Genomic DNA, 20,850 nt, shown 5'->3' with positions numbered 1-20,850 from the left:
CGCCGGACTTCACCCGTCTGATAACAACACTTTCGCAAACTAGGCGACGAGACATTTTGCACGATGCTCGCCATGCTGGGCAAAAATCGGTTACTTCACCACCATACAGGTGTCAAACACGATGTTGACGTAGATGTGCTGCATGCATCGTACATTTTGCCCCGCGGTAAAAGTCTAATGGGTATCACCGGTGTGACTGACTTCCCTGTAGGCAGTGCTCTGTGGCTGTGGCTGGCCGCACGGCGTAGCTTTTACATGAGGCACAGCTCTACGCCTCGATGCCTGGCGCATATATGCAACACCGCCATCTCCCTCTTCTAGCATGACTGCTGCGAATTCATGAAGACTCTTCTCACGCTCTTCGCCGGAGGTTAACAACTCCAAGTGTATATCACCCTCGATCCGCCACTGCCACGAACATTCTCCCCTTTCTAGAAGACCATCGCATGTGACGATGGCTGAATACGCCCTCGCCCTCTTCGAAGCAGCCAAGAAGCAATTCGGCGATCTCTTTTCGGGTTTGTCGAAACTCACCTGGGAACAGGCCGGCCCACCCATCATCGGCTACGTCAAAACGCATCCGTCCACGACCGCGCTACAACTCGCGACCTTTCTGGCCGTAGTGTTCCCGGCGATCGTTACGGCGCCGACGTTCCCGGTGCTTGGTTTGGGGAGTCTGGGGCCTGTAAAAGGTAGATTTCACCCTTTCTCCCGTCCTATACTTTTGTTTCTTGCCGTTCCGCATCGGTTGTCCCGTTGCGATTTCAGAACCTCGTCTGTAATTCGATTGTGAGCTTCCAAATTGACTGAAACGTAATAGGTGGAGTCGCGGCTGCCTTTCAGTCGCAATTCGGCACTCCGGCGCTGTTCTCAATCATGCAGAGTGCCGCCATGGGAGGATCTGGAGTTCATACTGTCAATGCTGTTGCTCAAGGAGGTAGTTTGATTGCCGCGGCAGTGCTAGCGGCGGTCGAGCTCGCGAGGAAGAAAAGAGAGAGGCTGGTGGTGAAGGCGAAGCTGTGAGAGATTTGTGCATCGTCGATTTTGAAGTGAAGTGTAGGAGGTGTACATTGTGGATGTTCTGCGGTTTCAATATTCACTCCGCGCCTACCTAGGTATGGAGCAGAGCTACCCCGCGGTGTTACTCTCACTTCACCAATCAGTACGTAGATAGATATACTTCACTGTTTCCCGGTCCGATTCAGCTTCAAAAAGGTTACGTTCGCTTTCACTTGCTCTTGCATGCCGTGGGATTGATAGCGAAGCTCTTCCCGTTATCCCAGCTCCTCCCTTTTGACTCATTGTAAGATTCCTCTTCAACATCGTTCCTCCTCCAACACATCGGTCGAGCTGCGATCACCTTCTCTTGGAAACAAGCCCATCATGGCCGATGACAAACAGCAAGACCAAATAAACCACCCGCTCCTTGAGAAAGCCCGGAAACTCTTCGAGGCTACCAAAGAACGCTTCGGTCAAGAGTTCCCGGGGCTGGCGAATCTCACCTGGGAGCAAGTCCGCGACAGGGTGGTCCAACATGTGCAAGAACACCCCAAGATGACTGCTTTCCAACTCGTGACTCTGCTCTTCCCGGGTCTGATCGCGGGGCCCCTGTTCGCGGTATTGGGCTTCAGCGGCGTGGGTCCGGTGGCAGGTCAGACGCGCTCCTTCGTGAGAGATTATACCTATTACTAGGCCTCTGACCAGAGATCCGCAGGCGGCCTCGCAGCATCGTTCCAATCAGCGTTCGGCACGAACGCGGTCTTCTCGACGCTGCAAAGCGCTGCGATGGGCGGCTACGGCGTTCCCGTCGTCAATGGAATCATCCAGGGCGGATCGGTGGTGGCGGGGGCTCTCACGGGGCTTTTCGCGGATCGAGGTGCGAATGGGACGGACGATCGGGATCCCACGCTGCGGGAGCAGGAGCAGGAGCAGGAACGGCGGCTAAGTGCAGCCGACGCAGAGGAAATTGAACAGATGAAGGCGCCGCGGAAGGAGTTGGGCGAGCTAGTGAAGGATGAGAGCGGAGGGGGAAAGGATGATGAGTCAAAGACCGTGGTCTAGTTTCTGCCTTGTGGCACTGGTTTGTGCGTCTGGTGTGGTCAAAACCAAGAAGGGGGATTTTGGCAGGTCAGGGGAGAGTCCAATGCAGCGCCTCAGATTTTGTTTTTCGATTTCGGTGTTCCCGGGGGTCACTGTTCGATGCGCGTTCTAGTGATCAGGACAGGTACGAGGACAGTTGGCGAGTGAGGGGGGTCCGATATAGCCCTTCGAATTTATTCTCTCGATTTTCGATAAACTTGGATAATTACTGATCTTCAGACAAATGAGCTGTAGTTGTTATCATGCGTACAGATGCGTGGGCAGTGAGGAGCCTAGACAAGAGGAAGAGGAGGGAGAGAAGAGAAAGGAGGGGGAGAGAGTGGTATCCAAGGGTTAAACATTTAGCCATCAGCAAAAACAAATGACGTAGATTTGTTTCATCCGGGCCAGTGGTATAGTAAGTCTCACGCCCACAAAAGTAACTCTTCAACAAGCCTCTAATCCTACCAAGATAAGAATCTCTCACTCACAAGACACAAATGGAGATTTCAACCCTGGTAGCCTCCAAATCCACCCGCGCCCCGTCCGAAGCCTGCCGAAGGCTGCGATTGATGATGAGCACCAGCGCCGCCCTGCTGTTGCTGACCCAGTCCACCGGCCGATCCCGGGACGAAGTTACCTGCGCCGCCGGCATATCCGCCTGCGCTTTGAGGCGTGGCGGACCAGCCTCCGGCTGCAGATGGGTGGTGCATGGCTTGAGGGGTCATGCCCGCGGGCCAGTTGCCTGGAGATGGAAGGGAGAATTGCTGAGCGCCTACTTTTAGAGAAAAAAAATGTTAGTAGGTGAGCCATCAGAAGGATACAAGAATAAAAGATCACACGTACCTCCAGGAGACAAAGCGGAGAGACCAGCTGCGCCCTGAGCATACTGCGGGAAGAAGCCTTGCGGTGCGCCAGGGAAGCCACCGGCTTGAGGAGTGCCAACAGCAGGGGAGTAAGCATCGAATTGACCGGTCGGAGGTCGATCCTTGCCCCAGCTGCACTTCAAGGGACGACCGTTGACATTGTATCCACTGAGGTTGCAAATGGCATTGGCCGCGTTCTCATGGGTGTCCATCTTGATGAAGGCGAAGCCGCGGTCGGACTGGAAGCGGGTCTCGGTGACATAGCCGAAGTTCTGGAAGAGCGGAACAAGGTCGTTTTGGCTGGTGTAGGGAGTCAGGTTTCCGACGTAACAAGTGGTTTGCCAGCTGGGAGTCTGCGCGAGGACCATCTCGTAAGACTGCGCGCCTTGAGTCGGGAAAGAGTGGTGGCCATAAGGAGTCGTCGGGGTGATACCCATGGCGGCCATGGCCTGCTGCTGAGAGAAGGAGGGTTGACCCTTTTGGTTGGCCCAGTTGCATCGAATGGCGCGAGAGCCGAGCCATTCGCCATCCATTGAGCTCAGAGCCTTCTCAGCTTCGGCGCGATCCCGGAAAGCAGCGAAACCGTAACCTCGAGAACGACCAGTCTTCATGTCCCACATCACACGAGCCTCAGAGACGGTACCGAAAGCGGAAAATGCCTGGAGGAGGACTTCGTCGTTGACCTCGTTGGATAGATCACCGACGAAAATGTGGAAATGGTTGGTGGTATCCTCCTTGGTCACAGTGTTGGCTTGGTAGGCCCAGTTCACGCGAATCTCCTGCTGATGGACGCGACGTCCGTTGAGAGTCTGCATGGCACGCTCAGCCGCACCTGGGTCGTCGTACTCGACGAAGCCGTAGTTGAATCCTTTAGATTGGAACTGGAGGTCGTGAGTCAGCAACACTCGATCTCGGACAGGATATCCTTATAATATGTATGCTCCCTCTAGGGCAACTCACGTTCTTGTCTGGGATGATCTTGACGTTCTGCACATGACCAGTGGTCTCAAAGATTTGTTTCAAAACCTCCTCTGTCACCCGTGGGTCCAATCCACCCACGTACAAAGCTCTTTTGTTCGGCTCAGGTGCGGATCGGCGGACTTGACCACCAGCACTTGTCGGAGACAGAATCCCATCAAGATCGACGGGAGTAGGAACAGGGTTGTTGTTTGGTGGAATGGTCAATGATGGGACAGAAGGTGGTGGCATGTGCTGTTGGGCACCGGTCTCGTAGCCAGTCTGGCCAGGAGCCGCACCGGAGGAGTTGTTCTCAGCCATGTCTTCAGCGGTTTCTACGCAATAGAGAGTAGGAGAGTAGGAGAAGCTGAAAAGAAACTGAAGACTGCGAAAGAAAAATTAGGACAGTGACAAAAGGAGAAATGGAGCGAAGAGTGCAACGATGGGCCGTGGTGACAGGCGGCCGCCTTGGAGGCTGTAGCCATCTCACCACTGTCGACACCACTACGCGCACAAAGGGTACGCACACGGAGATGAAGCTTGAAGAAATTCCTGAATGCTGGACCAGAAGAGATGAATTGGCAAGGAACAAAGTGAAGAAGCTCCCCGAAGATTGCTTATCGAGATGTTCGTTTGAGATAATCGACGAGCTCAGAAGAGCAAGTATGTATATATGCCAACGTCGACAAGGAAATGGAGGTACTGATGTACGTCCGCGATTCGATTGCTCTATCCGTGACCCTTCTCTTTTGACTCAACGCCGTCTTGGAAACAGACTGCAGCAGTAGAACGCAGCGAGGAGTTGCGCCTGAGAGGAGTAAGAAAAAAGGAGATCAAGGAAATAGCCCGCCCGATGAGAGAATACCGAGAGGAATAGAGGAGAAAGGAAATCCTGCCGAGTCGATCAACGACGTGTCGTCTATTGCAAGAGAGTTGAACAGAGAAGGTTGATGTAGTGAGGAGAGAGGAAGTCGGGACGGAAATGTCAGGTGAAGCTGTATTGGATAGTAAGCTGATGATCACTTGTCGGCCTGAGGGTGAAGGCGGAGGTGAGAGCAGGGGACAATTTCGTGCCGCATTCCTCATACAATTTATGAATTAGTATGGAGACCCTGAAATTGCAAGGGAGAAAGGACAAATGGAGAAAACTGCCGCATGGAAGACGGACCGAAGCTCCCGTAGCGTGTGTTTGGTGAATGGCCGATCCCGAACCTTAAATTCCAGTCGCATATCAGACACATGCAACATGCACGACACGTTCTTACGGCCAGGATAATCGCTTCAGAGAGAGACGTCACGAGACACACACGCGTCGCTCGCTTCTACGCGAGAAGCTCGATCAAGTAGCATATATATTCAATCGATATCCCTATTGAACATCATTGATCATCAACATGGCGACTCTTGAGGAGCAGACCAAACACCTGGACAACCTTCAGAAGGAGCTGAATCTAGTGGTATGTTCGCCAGATGGCAGGGTGAAGGACCAGTTTGATTGACATCACACATCTCAGCTCGAACTCATGGGTCGAATGCTTGCGGCTATCAATCACAATCCCAATACCGCTCCCATTGTTCAAAAGGATCGTCTGAAGCGCGAGTTTCCTGGAGCTGTCGCCAGATGGCACGAGAGTCTAGATCCACTGGAGAACCAACTAGTATGAAATGAGGTCCCATTCGTTCGATTCGCAAGTCAAGAAATGTCTGACACAGTCTCACGTACAGCTCCTATCAAGGCGGGTATTATGTCGAGAGCTCGCCATCTGTCGGGAGACCAATGCCAAGAAGTCGTTAGAGGACGCAAAGGCCGAACCCAAACATGCCACAAAGGATGACATCAAAATGACCGACGATCCTACTGCTACCACTTCGCCTCCAAATGCCGCTGGGCAGGACGCTCCCAAGCTGGAAAACAACCCAGACGAAGACGTCGCCATGGAAGATGCAAAACCAGCAACGGGCGATGACTCCGCGAGCAAGGATGCAAGCTCGCTTGAACAGGAAACCAACAAGAACGATGCGAAATCCAGCATCCTCAATCTCGATACCAACATCGAATCCAACCCAACCGACGAACCGGCACCCATGACGGCGAACACAGACCTTGACTCTCTCTTCCAAGACGCCGACGATGACACCGACCGCAAAGACCCTCAAGATGGGAATAACGAAACCCATACAGCCAAGGCCAAAGCAAACGACGGTCCCTTTAATTTCGATACCTCAGATACCAACACCAAAAACGACCCTACTACCAACCCTAATCCGAACGATGACAACGATCAGTCCACCCTCCGCTCCAGTGCCAATGGTGGAGCCAACGACAACCTCTCCTCCCTCCTTCCGGGTCTCCAGGACTACGCCGCGGGCGCCAACGGCGACGGCGACATCGACTTCGGTGGCAGCAACGACGAAAGCGCCGAAGCTGGCGGTATGAGCAACACGGAATTTGACGCGCTGTTCGGTTCCTCGGACGCGTTTGGCGCGAACAACGACAGCAACAACAACAATGACAACACCGCTGGCAACAATGACGATCCCTTCGGCAACGCCGGTAATGCTACCGGTGGTGGCGATGCAAATGGCGAACCGTTCAATTTCGAAGCTTTCATGAATTCTACCGATTTCGATGCCGAAGGTGCCGCGGCCGCCGCGGCTGCAGGCGGGAATGGACAGGCAGGTGGGAGTACTGCAACCGGGGATGGATCGGAGATGAATCAGGATGATGGGCAACAGTTTGATTTCGATTCGTTCTTTCAATGAGAGGTTTTCTTTTGACGGGGTCTTTGCCTGGCGAAGATTGTCGTATCGGAGAAATGTTTCAAGTACTCGCGGCGGTCCAGTCTGGCCGACGAGGTTCATTGTTGAGGTTTGGCTCTTTGATCTTGAGCTGAGGAGGAGATGGGGGGAGGACATGTGTGTCAAAATGTAGTGATCATATTTTGCGCTGGTGCTGCGTTGCTATCATAAATCATAGTCATCTTCATCGTCTCATAAATAGCGAACAGAAACTATCGCAAAAAAGAGAACATGGATCCGTGCTCTCCACTGTTCCTCATCAGAAAGACCACGAACCAAATATCAAAATGGCGCAGAAATATGGCGAAAGCGCGAACAGATGGCAAGACAGCTCGGTCTCAACTCGACCAGGAGGAAGCAATACTTCGCAACTGATCAAACCACCACCGAGCACTGGGGTCCCACCGATGCCGCTGGCCAGAACGCACGCGGGAGTTCCTCGCCTGCGGTCGGCAGCGAAGTCATGACACGACCGATCTGATCGGCAATGACGAGCGGGATATCACCTTCGATGATGACCTCCTCGAGGCCACGAACGGTCGCGAAAGGCGAAAGATGGAAGCGATGGGCGTCTGCGACGCTGTGCTTCATGCGGGGAACGAAGCGGTCGATGAAGTTCATGCGGAGAGTCCGAAGTTTGGAGGATGGATGGGCGAAGGGAGTGAGGAAGTCGCCGTCGCTGGCGATCAGAGGGCCCCAGTGTTCGATGGCGATGTGGAGGTTTCTCACAGTGCGGAGGGTTGAGGTTGTGATACAAGAGGTGAGAAGGTCGAAGGGTGTGAGACCTGAAATGGAGAAGCGCCAATCGTTGGGAATGGTGACGGCCAAGGGCTTCTCGTGGAGGATCTTGAGCGTGTCAGAGGTGATCTGGCGACTAAGGAGCAGAATTGTAGGTGTCGTACGGCGAGAAGTGTGGACTGCTTTGTTGGCATCGCGCCAGCCTGTCAGAGCACGTTGGAAGGCGCGAGAAGCATCGTTCCAGTCTGCAGCGTGGCTGTAAATTATCGTGCGGACATTGTCAGGAAGGTCGAAGAAAGTCACCTTTCGAGACTCCATGCGCTTCTTGAGCTTTGCTGACAATTGCGGATTCAGACCACGGAGAGTGACAGTATCTACGCCTCGAATTTGGGACATGCGGCTCATCTCCTTCGCGAGATGCTTTGCAAAGTCGCAATTGGATCCAGAATGCCACGGGCAAGCTTTGACGTGATGAACCAAGTCGGGATCAGTGAAGTCGATGGTGAATTGCTTGAGCCGATGACCGTCTTTGAGGATGTTGGTCAATTGCTTGAGGAGCCGGTTGTAACCGTGCCAGGATGCACATTGGATCTCATCCTTCATGATCGGGTGTGCTGTATCGTTGATCGTGATAGAGGAGAGGTTGCGAAGGACATGGGGACTGATGACTGAAGAGACATCAATGACATGGAGGAGACCGTGGTCGAAGGTGATGCTCTTGTGCTGCAGGAAATATACTGACTCGCAATAGATCTGCTTGTTGATCAGGAGGATTGTTGGCGTGACTTTCGCTGGTGGTTGATATGGCTCAGGCTTCTCAATCGGCTCTCGAGTTATCAGCGACTCGTATGCAGACCCGAAGACCTTGCCCACTCCCTCGAAATCACCAAAAGCATGTTTGTAAACCTCATTGCGAAGTTCGCCAGGCAAGTGAAGAAATGGGAAAATTTGCTGAAAGGCTTGCACTTGTCCGCGAGTGATTCGACGATGTCTTGGGTCTGAGAGGAAGGCGCCCGAGGTGACCCGAGTCTGAGAGAGGTCAGTATCGAACGCTCAAGAACCTTTCCAATCGTCACTTCTCACCATGGCGGCCATGTCGCAACCTCGACAACAGCAGCGTGAACAATAGGAACAGTGGCCAGTCACCCACTATTGTCGTTCCCACAATGCCAATTGTTCGGGGAATGCTCGGAGACTGTAGTTGCCACAATAAGAACAATGGGGAAAATGGCTGAAGCTCGATTCATATGTTCTCGGTCAATGTGTCGTGTACAATCCTCTGGTTGCGCTAAAAGGATCCTGGTGACCACGCAACACGTTGACTAGGTTCTTGCTCCTTCGAAAGTCCTTACGACACCTTCGATCGTCGAGTCGTATCCAATCGATGGCCGAAACCAGCAGCCTTTGTGCGTCGTGCATTGCCGCCATTCTGCGTTGCCGCCATTCTGTGTTTTGGTGGTGAGCTAAGTGAATAAAGTATTCCGAAGCATGAGACCGAGATGTCGATGAAGTCGCCAAACCAGTGAAGTGACTAGTGACGACCAGAGTGAAGCGACGACCCAGGCGGAGCCATCTCTGAGGACAAATTCGCAAGTGTCGACCAAGGCAAAAGCTTCTCGCCACCGCCATCACATGCTTCACGCTCAAAGCTTCGCCGCCGCCGACACCTTTTCCGCCCTCCTCTTCTCCCACTCCCAGGCACTGCCCCGAAACCTCTCCTTGAGCCAAGTGTCATACACGACCTTCGCCCTGGCGGAATCGTCGCCGCATTGCAACATGTGATGATAGACGTCCAACTGCTCCAGGAAGCCGGGGTTCGGCGAGCAGACCGGGCGGCCCTCACACAATTGCCGCAACGCCTGCTCGGGCGAACGGCCGAATTTCCACATCAGATACGCGCACACGACGGTCGCCGAGCGGGACTTGCCCATGGCGCAGTGCACGAAGACGCGGCCGCCGGCGCCGTCACGGAGCGCTTCGTGGATGAAGGCGTTGGTGGCGGGGAAACGGTCGAGGAGGTTCTCGTTGGGGTCGTCCTCGACGCGGAGCTGCAGGGAGCGGTACTCGGGGAACTTCTCGCCGTCGGCGCCGTAGATCTCGTAGTCCATGACGGAGACGATGTGGGTGATCCGGGCGGCGCGGAAGAGGTCTTGTTTCTGGTAGAGCGCGTGGAGACCGCCGATGTAGAGGCCGCCGGCGCGGGGGACTTCGTCGAGCCAGCCCATGATTTATGTATTATTATTTTTATCGTTCTTCTTGATTTCGTTGACTTCGGGGATGATGCGGCGGGCTCGATCTGAAGTGCGTCGACGTCTTCTAGGTCTATATCTTGATGCGCGTTGATGAATGTATGATAAACCGTTTTCACATTGTGCTCAGTCGCTCCACAAATTTGGCCATCAAGCGAGATGGGCAGACTTTCTCGAATCACGTGGAACCCATCAATGTCGACCGAAACCCACGACTAGGGCCTGACGAGTCATGAAAAGGTCCGAAGAAGGAACGGCTTCAGCACTTAAATTGACATTGTAACAAACACGACTACAAGTCAAACATAACATCCTATCGTTTGAGCGTCTTCTGTTTCTCCGCACTCTCCACCACCTTCTTCTTGACCGCCAAACCCTTCCTCGCGCGGACCTTATCCACATATCTCCTCGCGACGTTCTCCTTGTCGGCCTTCTCCCCCAGATCCTCAAGTTCCTCCTCGGTAAACGGGACCCAGAAGGGATCCTCGTCGAGCATCTCAAAGCCCTTGAAGACCAACTGCGGCGCGGCGAATCCCGACGTCCGCTGGCGAATCTCGTCCGAGAAGCCGAAGCTCTCGGCGACGGGGAGGACGGCGAGGATGGTGAAATTCGTCGAGGGCTCCTGGAGGCTCTCGCTGACGATGTGGCCGCGCCGACGCGTGATGACGGAGTAGACGCGGCCGAGGACTTCGGCCGAGGCTTGGATTTCGCAACTGTACATGGCGAGCAGGATGCGTGGACTCCAGTCCAGGAAGCCCTGGCGGATGGACTCGCGCATGGTGCGGATGATTTCTCCTGTGAGACGGCCGGTGTTGGAGCTGATTTCGTCGGTGGAGAGGTCGGTGGAGAGATCCTCGAGGAAGACGGCGAGGCCTTGCGTGGGCTCGTTGCAGAGAGGTCCTTGGTGGGTAGCGAGCTGGAAGGCGTAGGCCGCTTTGTCGGCGAACATCGAAGAGTGATTCTTGACGCCGTCTTCGGCCGTGCCGTTGGCATCGTCCTCTTGCAAGCTATAGTTTTGTCAGCTTCGATCTCATCGCAGATAGCGATCTCTGAGTATCCTCATGTTGGAACTTACAATCTCTCACAAATACCCTCCTTCGTGGCATCGATGAAAAGGTTCGGTCCGACTCTCCTCGGACCAAAAGCAACAATCTTGTCGACGACATCCTTCCATACCTCGCGATCTGCTTTCTCATCTTCGAATGCCTCGATGAGGCCTTTCTTGAATTCCGCCTGAGTAAGCTGCTGACCCGATTCAGCACCGTCAGCTTCCGCCTCGAGCTCCTTCTCATGAGAATCAGCTTCTTCCGAGCCGCCACTCCCTTCATCCGTAGCTCCATTGGTAGTCCGCTCCTCTTCCTGGGCCTGTCTCTCGGAATAAAGCCTTTTGACGGCACCGGTATGTCGAATGAGGAAATTCGTGACCGCGGCGGGAAGAGGTCTGACCGCAAGACAGATCGAAATCTGCTTGCTGGAAGTCGCCACCTCGACACGTCCTCGGCCGAGATTCGCGTCCCGGGGAGCATTCATCTCCTCGGCTCGCACGATGCTCTCGCGGTACGGGACAATGGCCTCGCCGGCCTGGATGTCGCAACGCGCGAACCGCTCACGGAGGTCCTTCAGACAGCGCTCGAGGTGGAGTTCACCCGCGGTCAGGATGACATGTTCACCGCTCTCGAGCTGCTCATAAGATACTGCGGGGTCGGCTTGCTCGAGGAGACGGAGGCCGCGGATCATTTTGTCGAGATCGCCTGGGAAGACTGGCTCCAAGGCAACGCGAACGATAGGTGCGTTGGTGGAGATGAAGCTGGTGGAGGAGAGATTGGGTGCGCCTTCGATGCTGGAGCAGATGGTTCCAGACTTGAGAATTGCTCCTTGGAGACCGGCGATACCGACGACATTGCCTGCTGGAACCGAGGTGAGCGTTTCCAGACTCCGTCCCATTAGCAGATATAACCCGGTGACGGTGACTTTCTTGGGTAATGGCTGAGCTTGAGGTCGTGCGGGCGTGAACTTCGGAGGGAGTACATAGATCTCATCACCGACCGTGAGTGTTCCCGAGAATATACGTGCAAAGCCTATGAGGTGCTCCGGGTCATCCTGCTGGTCTTTTTCCCCGGCGCCATTCTCAAGATCTTCTTCGTCACCGATTGCCGCGCTGCTCAGCGCGTCTGCGACCGAGTCAACACTTGGTTCCCCACCAGCCAACGCCTGGGCTCTTGCAATCTCCGCCCGCTTCTTCCGACCCAACTCGCGAGCCTCTTCAGCCGTGAGAGCACCTCCACGGCGCTTGTTGACAGGTAATTCGCTTTCCGGTATTGAGATCATCTTGCTTACGTATGCGACCACGGGCTCGCTGGCTGCAGCCTTCGACTGCAAGATGGCGTCCCTGATCGATGGGTCGATGTGGCTAGCGCCAGGTAGCGAATCTAAAAGTGCCGGCATACGCAGGGCTTGTGCTGCGCGTGGCGATGGCAGGCCCTCGATCACCGATACCAGTACTGCTGTCGAAAGCGGTAGCCAAGCCGAGAACACCGCACTGAGCAATGCCTTGGGATCTCTCGATCTCATGATGTGCGCAGGGATGTTGATGTTCAAACTCTTGGTGATTTTCTCCAGTAATGGCTGATCGCCTTTCCCATTTGGACCACCAGTCGTCGCTTCATACACAGCCCAGATTTGTTCCAGCACGAGTTGAACGAACATGGGCTTGAGATGACGACCTTTGAGATGCTTCGATCCCAGGACGCGCTTCGTTTTGGGGTCCAGGTAGAAATCTCCCCAGAGGACTTTCTCCAGCACGCTGCGTTTGATGCCGAGCTTCTTCTCATATAGACCTGCGAATTGGCGCGGTGTGAAAGCCCATCCGTCGATCGCTGAACCGAAAATGACATTGTTCTTTTCAGGTTCAAAGTAGATATCCTCGTCTTCTTTTTCTTCGTAGACTGCGTTCACAACGCTTTCGTCGTCGTCTTCGGCGCCATTCGTCTTCGCGTCACCAGCTTGCTCGCGTGCCGCAGTCGCAGCGCTGATCTTCTGATCGATTCTCTCCCGCCATCGCAGATCATCCTCCATTCGTTCACCCAGCGCAAAACTTCCCATGACCGCATTGACCTGTTCGAGGAGCTTCTTCAAATGATCGTGCGCTTCTGCGGGGGTCAATTTCCATTCTGTGATCAGACGATCCATTTTGTTGATGACGAGTAGAGGTTTTAACTTCTCGTTGTAACTCTGTCGCAGTACCGTCACCGTTTGTGAGCACACCCCCTCTACAGCGTCGACAAGAACGACCGCACCATCACATAGTCGCGATGCGGTTGAAACTTCTGAGCTGAAATCAATATGTCCAGGAGAGTCGATCAGATTAATGAGGTACTCCTTCTGGACTGGTTCCGCATTCGGCGCATTCCGCCGCAATAACGAGAAGTAGAGGGAGATGGCGGATGATTCCATGGTGATTCCTCTCATCTGTTCGTCTGGTCTGGAGTCTAGATAACGGACCTTGCCGGCTTGTTTGGGCGAGATGATGCCATTGGTGGCGATGAGAGCGTCGGTGAGAGATGTCTTGCCGTGATCCTGCAGTCGTCATCAGCATCTTATATCGATTAATTCTTTGCTGAAAAGTCAAGACATCTCAAGCCCTGGATTCCAAGGGGAAACCGGTCTCTTCATCGCGCCAACGTACCACATGTGCCAGGATACAAATCTACCTCCCAGAAAATCGAATCAGTCAATTGAATTCCTGTCGTTCGTTCGACGCAATCCGTGGAGAGAGCGAGTTCTCCATCGATGCTATATCAAGTTCAAACCAACATTTCTGATGTCCTCGCCTTGTTGCTGGAGTTTGACCAGCCGATCCGGTTGGACGACCGGCATGGTTGATGATTTCGTTCGTTCGTTAAAGTATTGTTTCGTTCGTCGAACGTGTTGCAAGTGTGCTGCTGCTCGGGGAGTTGAAGGAGAAGACGGATGGACCAAAATGAAAGGAGCAGAGTCAAAAGGAAAGGGATCAGTGTATTGATCGTTCGTTCAGTCCATGCAACATGCGGATTTCTTTACAGGAATCCGTAAACTGTATGATATGGAGGGGTGATCCCTCCAAATTTCATTATGACTCTGTCTGCGTCATCGTCACCACCAGGGCATGGGTTAGGGTTACTCCATGCGCAAATCTGGGGCGGCGCACTCCCTACCAAACAGACTTCATGTCGGACGGACGAGGATCATTCGTCATGGTGGCCGCTCTATCGCTCCTGCTACAAGATTCACGGCGGGACTGCTACGACCTGCAATGATCAAAATTTCACAGATTGAGAAAAGTGAGAGAGAGGGCTGTAGAGAGGTAGAGAATAAATAAGTCGTGCTCCTGCCATTCCAGTACCAACGAGTAAAATCTAGACGAAACGTGCGCATCCGAGGATCAATCAAAAGGGGGGGTTTGACAAGGGTCGTGCAAGCGATTCGCATACCGCTCCGCCATGATCCTCACCCTGCAGACTCCTGCCAATGCACCAGTGTAACCCATGGTCGATCTATCAGGCTACCTGTAAGGACAAGGCATACATCAAGAAAAGAACGCAGGGTTTGGAGATTGTCGCGGCCGGCGAGGAAGTGCGATAGGGAAAGAGAGAAAGTGTCTCTCCAATTGAGGATCCCGTTACTTCGACGCAATGGCGGGAAGAAGATATCCGCCACTCCCTACCTAGTAGCAACTAAGTCGATGTCTGCTTCAAAGATGCGTACATCGGCAGAGAATCAACCGGTGATATTGGCGTTGGGGGAGTAATTTAATGATCAGAATTCGTGAGGGGTATATGGTTGGTGAAGGGGCGATCACGATGAAGGCTCCGTGGGCAGTTGAAGGTCGTGCCTCGATCGTAAAAAGCCCTGGTGGTTGGTGCAAGTCGGATGTGAAAAAGTGTCCCAAGTGAAAAGCGTGATGTGGTCATAATCTTGGTTAAGTGACGTGATATGGCGAGCGTGTGGGGCGTGTGGGGCGTGATAGGGATGCAAGCGTGGTGAAATGGTGTTGCTGGAGGCCACGCGAGACATGAGCGACCGAAAGGTGGCGATGCCCCAGCGGTCGCCAATCTTGCGCAATGCCACCTCCAGCAGCGGCCGTCGTAGAGTAGTAAGGCCGTGATAAGGTGGTTATGATGTGTCGTGGCATGACGTGGCTCTGAGTAGGCGATAATGGAATGGATGTCGCAGGCGATTGAAGTGAAGGGAACATGACTATCCCTCCAATATTGCATCGTTTTACGCCGGGGCAAAATCATCCGTTTATGACCCTCTCAGCGTCTCCTATACTTACCTTTCATTTCTGATCCTGCACGAAGCAGGATGCAGCGGACAACATACTGTGTCCTTCCGCGCGTCGTGGTCTTGCAGCAGAAATCGTTCAAGAGCGAAACCCACATCTCAAATGAGCGTACACAAAGCAGTCCTTCATACAAACATGGGAACATATTTACATGTCCATGCTGTCTCCGCCGTTGGCAAAGTTGAAGTTTGACTGCTGCTGTTGCTGCTGAGTACCGAAGCCGAATTGTCCATCCTGGCCCTGTTGGGGTGCGAGATCACCAACCTCAGCATCGCCCTCCTCATCGGAGAAGTACTTCTCGATAATGTTGTATGCCTTCATGTAGATCTCCTCGTTGCTGTTGTTCTGGCACTCGTGGATCTTCTCCATGCCACCGCAGTCCTCGATGAAGAGCGCGTATTGGTTGACAGGCGCCTCGGCGCTGCCCTCGGAGGCCTCCTTGTCCATGTCACCGACCTTGAGGATGTTCTCCAGACCGTCAAGTGCGACCTGGATGATCTTGTTGTCGGGGCAAGCCAACAGGTCACAGAGAGGGCGCACAGCACCTTGGGCGACGAGGAATCGGATTTGCTCAGGCTTCTGAAGACCACCGCTGGTGGCGTTGGAGATGGCCCAGCATGCCTCCTTGCGGGTCTTGAAGTCTCCGTGGCTCAACAGGTGGATAAGCGGCGGGATGATGTTGGCGTCAATGACAGATTGAATCTGGGTGCTGTTACCGGCTGTGATGTTGGAGATTGTCCAGCAAGCTTCCTTGCGGATGCCGTCCTTGGCAGAGCTGAGTAAGGACAGCAGGGCAGGCAGGGCACCGCAGTTGATGATCAATTGAGTTTGGACATCGTCACCAGTGACAATGTTTCCGACGGATCGAAGAGCAGGAGTCTGAACCGAGGTCGAAGCGTGCATGAGCAGCTCCACCAATCTACGGGGAATGTTGGCCTCAATGACGGCCTGGATCTTGTCGTTGGATCCATCTGAGAGGTATGAAATGGCCCAGCAAGCATCAATCAGGACCTCGTCGTCCAAAGAGTATACGAGCTTGGAGAGCACCGGCAGAGCAGGAGCGATGGTGTTCCAGTCAGGCTGAGGAGTCTTGCCTCGGCAGAAGTTGGAAAGCGTCCAGGTGGCATTGCGGAGCATGCTCAATTTGCGGCTGTCACCCAACAGGCTGACGAGCGGTGCCAAAGCCCCTTGGCTGAGGACAAAGTCACGGCATGGAGGGCTGTCACCGGCGATGTTACCCAGGGCCCACACGGCTTGTTCCCGAACATCGGGCTCAGGGCTGCGAAGCAGCTCGACGAAAATCGGCACAGCTCCTGCTTCAATGACGACCTGGGTCTGCTGAGCAGAACCCGAGGCAATGTTGGTGAGTGCCCAGGCAGCCTCGAACTGCACAAGGGTGTGGGGGGAGCGAAGGAATTCGACGAAACGGCTGACGACACCGGTCTCGATGACCCGCTCGATGGGCGGGTTGCGCTCCTTGGAGAGGAGTTTCCGGAACTTGGTGGTGGCAGCGATTTGGTCGTCAATCTTATCGGAGAAGACTCCCTGGACCATAACAGGGAGATCCTCACTGAGCTGGAAGACGTTATATCGTTAGTACCACTCTCCTTTGTAGACCATCCAAAAATCCAGTTGTAGGGATAGACTCACCTGGCTCTCGGTGTTGGCGCCCTCATCGTCGCTGTCAGGAGCCGCACCAAGCGAGGCACCTAGACCCTCACCGCGCGCACCGATACCACGCCTCTTGGCGAGGTTCTCCTCACGCTTCTGTTTACGGATCTCCACCTGTTGTTCCTCGCGACGACGACGCAGCTCATCAGGCTTGAAGGTGCTCTTGGCCTTGAAGTTGGTGCGGCGATGCTCGGGGATGTATCGTTCCGCCATGTTTGCGGGCTCGTTTCGATTTTGTGTGAGAGTGTGTGTGTGTGGAGAGAGAGAGAGGGGTATGTTCAGAAAGAAACGGTGACGAGTCGTTGAACAACGATCAAGGGTCCTGCCTCGCACGTTATGAGCAGTGGCGTTGGCGAAGAAGTTGTTCGGTTCCCGACTGTTGTTGTCTGAACGGCAAGAGAGAGACACGGAGAAAATAAAAAAATTCACAAGGGGAGCAACCGTGTCGGAGGACGGATCGTGTGAATGGAAATGTAATGAGCAGAGCAGAAAAAGCAGCCCAGAGCCCGTTACGGTGGTTGTCAGGGAGCGAGAAACGTTTGGCGGGGCACAGTCTAGAGAATGGAAAGGAAAGTGGACCGGCGGGCGGGTCGGGCTGTGACAAGGGTTTTAGGGGATGAATCATAGGTACCTGGTGGTGCTGGTATTTTTGCTTGGCATGATAAGTACCTTTGAGCCATCGGATTTCGTCAGATGTGGGTGTATCGTCGACCGAAGAGAGATTAACCACTACGGAAGTTGTGCCACCACTGATAATATGATGATAGGCGAGGGATCTACCTCTGAATTGAATCTGGCACGTGACAGGATACGATCTGCCTCGCAGCCTACAGTATACGATCGCTGAATAGTCAGCCACGCTGGGCAAAATTGCAGAAGAGATGCGCCTCCTACCAGAGAGACATGTGCACCCATCGTAGAACCCAATTCTCCAACATCGAAGCTCACCGCGATCGATGCTCTCCAGGTCGGCGCTACAAATCATAAGATCGTCGTCCCGAACAAAGCAAACATCCTCCTCCATCCAAACCCTCTTCCGAGCTGTCGTTCATCATCCACGCTGCCTTCACCCTCGTCACCGTAATTCACGCCGGCGGAATCCCCTTCTTCCGTCTGCACGCCGTATTCCATAAGACAACATTCGAACGGGAGGTTACTCGACTGTTGAGGAGGAACTTTTCCCTCATCATCATGATTATCGGCAGCAGCAGGAGGAGGGTCCTCGTTATGTGCAGACTTTCCAAGCTGTTCTCCGTTATCATTCTGACCTGAGGTTGCAGCAGCAACAATAGTGTCGATCTCCATTGCATCAGCATCAGCATCAGCATCACCAGCATTCCCAGCAGCCTGTCCGCCCGTCCCCTCGATTCTCTGCTTCCCCTTACCCTTTTCCTTCACCATGACCTCCTCCAAATCGCCCCACAGAATGAACAGTTTCTCCCTCAACTGGCCCTTCAAGCGAGGATCGGCTCGCAGATCGGCGGGGTCGTCGACGTCGCGGCCGAAGAGGAACTGGGCGTGTTCGTGGTGGAGTTGGACCCAGATGCGCTCCTCCTTCGCTTCGGGTTCGCCGCCTGTGCCGTCGTCGCGGTTTTCGGGATTCTTCTTCTTGGTGGCGGTGGGGAAGACGGGGGCGTCCTCAAGTTGCAAGGCGAAGCGCCACTCCCATCGTCGACGGCGACGACGTCTTCTCCTTCGCGTGGGGCGTCGGTGGGCGTCCCTTGAGGAGATTAATTCTGGCGGTTTATAATCGTCGTCATCGTCATCGTAGTCGTCGTAGTCGTAGTCGTGGTCGTCATCACTCGATCCTCCTTCAATGTCATCGTCGTCGTCGTCGTCGCCGGCGAGCACGGCGAAATCTTCCAGTTGCTTCGGGGCGTAATCGACGACGCGCACACGTGCGCGATATCTTGCGTTGATGAAGGGCAAGATCATCTTCGTCTCGCCACCGGTTTCATCGGGCTTCACGCTGCTGTGGCGGACGTTCCCGCGATCGATGATCTTGTTGAGGGAGAGGACAGGGACGTCATCATGGCTGCAGCGGATATGCGCGTTGATGCCGGATTTGGTGGACGACTGGGCAGGTTCAAAGTTAATGACATTCGAGCCGGCTGTGGTGGCTTTTGCGGCCTGTTCATGTTCCCGCTTTTTCTGTTTTCGGAGACGTTTCTTCTCGGTCTTGCTGAGTTTCGAGCCGTTCGCGTTCTGGTCATCTTTGGTAGAGTCCCTGTCGTGTCGCGAGCGGACCAGTTCTTGTCGGTTGCTCCAGTAAATCTCTCGCCTCTCCTGGAGTCGATTGACCAGGCCACTCATCGGGGCGAGTTTTCTAATCTGCACACGGCTTGCGTCGAGATGATCGGGCCACATGTCCGCTTCGAGAGTCCCATCAGGCGCTTGTCGCATCTTGACGTTCTGGAGCTCAACAAAATCACCGAGATTCACGTTAGATGCGAGGTAAGATGCATGTGGCTCCTTGACGTTGACCTTGAGAATGTTGTACCCCCAGGGCCCTGGCCAGCGTTTGGTGGGTACGCCGGCGTAGTTGTAGTAGTCGCCATCGCGCCCAGTGCCTTCGTTGTAAGAGTCGCCGTCCTCGGCATCGTCCGGCTCGGGATATTCACGCATTTTATTGTTTGGGGTGTAATCAGAAATATACAAATCTATTCCGTAAGAGTTGGGAAATGATTTGATGACCTCCCCGCACAAGTCGGTCCAACAGGGTGGATACGTGACATCTCTGATCAGTCGAAACTTCGGACCGAAGCCTCCTGTGAAGCGAGGACGCTTTGGTAATGCATCGTTGACGGCCAAGGTTGGATCATGTGTGTTTGTCCTCTTCGTGGGGATCGAAGGTCCTGTCGGGACATTTGCAGGCAATGCCCGAACCTGCTGTCGAGCAGTCACTTGCTCGGCAAGGTCGTGCTTGAGCTTGATAATATATGCTTGCTCCGCGAGGGTCAGTGCCTCCATCTGACCTGGTGAGCCCTCTCCCATCAACTTCTGCTTCCCGCCCAGGATGTACTCCTGGTAGGATGGCGAGGGTATGCTCTCACTTGAAATGGTCAGAAATCTCAGTTGCGCCTTAGCTGAAGACAGAGCCAGCACCTGACCACTAAACGTCGTCAGAGAAATGCCGCGCAACAGGACAGCATCGCCGATCTGTGCGGTCTGGGGCATCGTGTGCAGTGCGCCACTGCTGCGAAAGCATCGAATGGGGAACCCATCCCACCTCCCTTCTCCATATTGACCGCCTGTCGTGGTGAGAGATAGTGAGGCATCCGCCAATTTGAAAGTGAAGACGTGGTCGCCTACACCACCCCGGGTAGACTTAGGTTCTTGTCGGTCGACGACGAGGCCAATGATGTTGACTGGTGTGGTGAGAGGACGACTGCGAGCAGTAGCCAAATCAACAAACCCTTCCGGTAAGCTGCCCAGTGCTTCGGGGGCCATCTTTTTCCAAAAATCGTGGTGGATCAATCGCAGTAAGGAATCAAGTCCATGTCAAGTAAAATTATGCTGGTCGTATCAGGGCAGTGATGTTTCACGGCTTCAATGAAGGTCTTGCGAGTGCCATACATATCGTGGCCGACAATGCAGCCCTGTCAGGATCAGCCAACAGGAAGTCTACCTTAACACACATCGACATTCCGCAAGTGGGAGGTGCGACGGCCGTGCAGTCGAATATTTCCTTGGAGAATCGCGCGTCTCGCTGTCGATAAATTTGAAGGAGATCAGTGTTCAAACGGAGATCTTGTCATCGGTCGTGACATGATGTTCAGGCCTGGGCGCCAGAATCGACAATTTGTCTGCCACTGAGGTGTTTCGTGGTGGGAAGTGGGAGAGACGCGACTTCACGCGAACCACTTTGGCGGGTTCGTGCCCTGACTTCACTTCTGCGACTTCACTGCTGCTGCGATGGACACATGTCAAGGTGTTGAAGGCGCCCATCCGGGATAGCTACGCACGGCGAAATACAAGGACAAATACATACTATGCTCGTTCAAAAGCCGTAGCGACCGCACAGCAAAATGCGATATGGCACAATGTGACATGGCATGCCCAAGTGAACAAATACAAAAGTGGAGGTATGAATGTGTCTTTCGCTTTCGAGGAGGAAGCATTCGACACTCGTTTTTACATGAAGAGATGGTAGCCGACAGCGTTGACA

The 20,850-nt window shown here is 54.0% G+C and overlaps 10 protein-coding genes across 10 annotated transcripts; 3 read left to right on the top strand and 7 right to left on the bottom strand.

Annotated features, from left to right (window-relative positions):
- The first annotated feature begins 135 nt into the window (after nt 1-135).
- On the top strand, nt 136-940 carry K489DRAFT_383551 (uncharacterized protein). Its single transcript, XM_033605632.1, has one exon. The coding sequence runs from the start codon at nt 455-457 to the stop codon at nt 791-793; it is 339 nt and encodes a 112-aa protein (XP_033457035.1). The 5' UTR covers nt 136-454; the 3' UTR covers nt 794-940.
- Nucleotides 941-1,383: 443 nt separating this feature from the next.
- K489DRAFT_412660 (uncharacterized protein) lies at nt 1,384-2,061 on the top strand (the record flags this gene model as incomplete). Its single annotated transcript, XM_033607957.1, has 2 exons — nt 1,384-1,651; nt 1,715-2,061. 2 exons carry the CDS (start codon nt 1,384-1,386, stop codon nt 2,059-2,061), a joined length of 615 nt encoding a protein of 204 aa, XP_033457034.1.
- A 799-nt stretch (nt 2,062-2,860) lies between these two features.
- Nucleotides 2,861-4,223, bottom strand: K489DRAFT_324922 (uncharacterized protein; the record flags this gene model as incomplete). Its single annotated transcript, XM_033601795.1, has 2 exons — nt 2,861-3,826; nt 3,906-4,223. The coding sequence occupies 2 exons, from the start codon at nt 4,221-4,223 to the stop codon at nt 2,861-2,863; spliced, it is 1,284 nt and encodes a 427-aa protein (XP_033457033.1).
- Nucleotides 4,224-5,179: 956 nt separating this feature from the next.
- Nucleotides 5,180-7,003, top strand: K489DRAFT_383549 (uncharacterized protein). Its single transcript, XM_033605631.1, has 3 exons — nt 5,180-5,359; nt 5,417-5,560; nt 5,628-7,003. The coding sequence occupies exons 1-3, from the start codon at nt 5,297-5,299 to the stop codon at nt 6,663-6,665; spliced, it is 1,245 nt and encodes a 414-aa protein (XP_033457032.1). The 5' UTR covers nt 5,180-5,296; the 3' UTR covers nt 6,666-7,003.
- On the bottom strand, nt 6,871-8,808 carry K489DRAFT_63588 (uncharacterized protein). The gene is made up of 2 exons (XM_033608788.1): nt 8,523-8,808; nt 6,871-8,468 (listed from the first exon to the last, which is right to left on the bottom strand). Exons 1-2 carry the CDS (start codon nt 8,532-8,534, stop codon nt 7,077-7,079), a joined length of 1,404 nt encoding a protein of 467 aa, XP_033457031.1. The 5' UTR covers nt 8,535-8,808; the 3' UTR covers nt 6,871-7,076.
- A 274-nt stretch (nt 8,809-9,082) lies between these two features.
- On the bottom strand, nt 9,083-9,664 carry K489DRAFT_373195 (phosphatases II; the record flags this gene model as incomplete). Its single annotated transcript, XM_033603402.1, has 1 exon — nt 9,083-9,664. The coding sequence occupies one exon, from the start codon at nt 9,662-9,664 to the stop codon at nt 9,083-9,085; it is 582 nt and encodes a 193-aa protein (XP_033457030.1).
- A 168-nt stretch (nt 9,665-9,832) lies between these two features.
- K489DRAFT_63620 (P-loop containing nucleoside triphosphate hydrolase protein) lies at nt 9,833-13,279 on the bottom strand. Its single transcript, XM_033608789.1, has 2 exons — nt 10,764-13,279; nt 9,833-10,695 (listed from the first exon to the last, which is right to left on the bottom strand). The coding sequence occupies exons 1-2, from the start codon at nt 13,154-13,156 to the stop codon at nt 10,002-10,004; spliced, it is 3,087 nt and encodes a 1,028-aa protein (XP_033457029.1). The 5' UTR covers nt 13,157-13,279; the 3' UTR covers nt 9,833-10,001.
- Nucleotides 13,280-14,315: 1,036 nt separating this feature from the next.
- Nucleotides 14,316-15,062, bottom strand: K489DRAFT_63567 (uncharacterized protein). The gene has a single exon (XM_033608787.1). It carries the CDS (start codon nt 14,965-14,967, stop codon nt 14,476-14,478), a length of 492 nt encoding a protein of 163 aa, XP_033457028.1. The 5' UTR covers nt 14,968-15,062; the 3' UTR covers nt 14,316-14,475.
- Nucleotides 15,063-15,158: 96 nt separating this feature from the next.
- K489DRAFT_412654 (ARM repeat-containing protein) lies at nt 15,159-16,895 on the bottom strand (the record flags this gene model as incomplete). The annotated part of the gene is made up of 2 exons (XM_033607956.1): nt 15,159-16,586; nt 16,662-16,895. 2 exons carry the CDS (start codon nt 16,893-16,895, stop codon nt 15,159-15,161), a joined length of 1,662 nt encoding a protein of 553 aa, XP_033457027.1.
- A 547-nt stretch (nt 16,896-17,442) lies between these two features.
- Nucleotides 17,443-20,466, bottom strand: K489DRAFT_383546 (uncharacterized protein). Its single transcript, XM_033605630.1, has one exon. It carries the CDS (start codon nt 20,130-20,132, stop codon nt 17,664-17,666), a length of 2,469 nt encoding a protein of 822 aa, XP_033457026.1. The 5' UTR covers nt 20,133-20,466; the 3' UTR covers nt 17,443-17,663.
- Nucleotides 20,467-20,850: the final 384 nt, after the last annotated feature.

The sequence above is a fragment of the Dissoconium aciculare genome (assembly GCF_010015565.1).
Source record: "Dissoconium aciculare CBS 342.82 unplaced genomic scaffold K489scaffold_12, whole genome shotgun sequence".
Taxonomy (NCBI): domain Eukaryota; kingdom Fungi; phylum Ascomycota; class Dothideomycetes; order Mycosphaerellales; family Dissoconiaceae; genus Dissoconium; species Dissoconium aciculare.
Note: the sequence above shows the minus strand (reverse complement) of the source record. Positions and strands in the feature narration are given on the sequence as shown.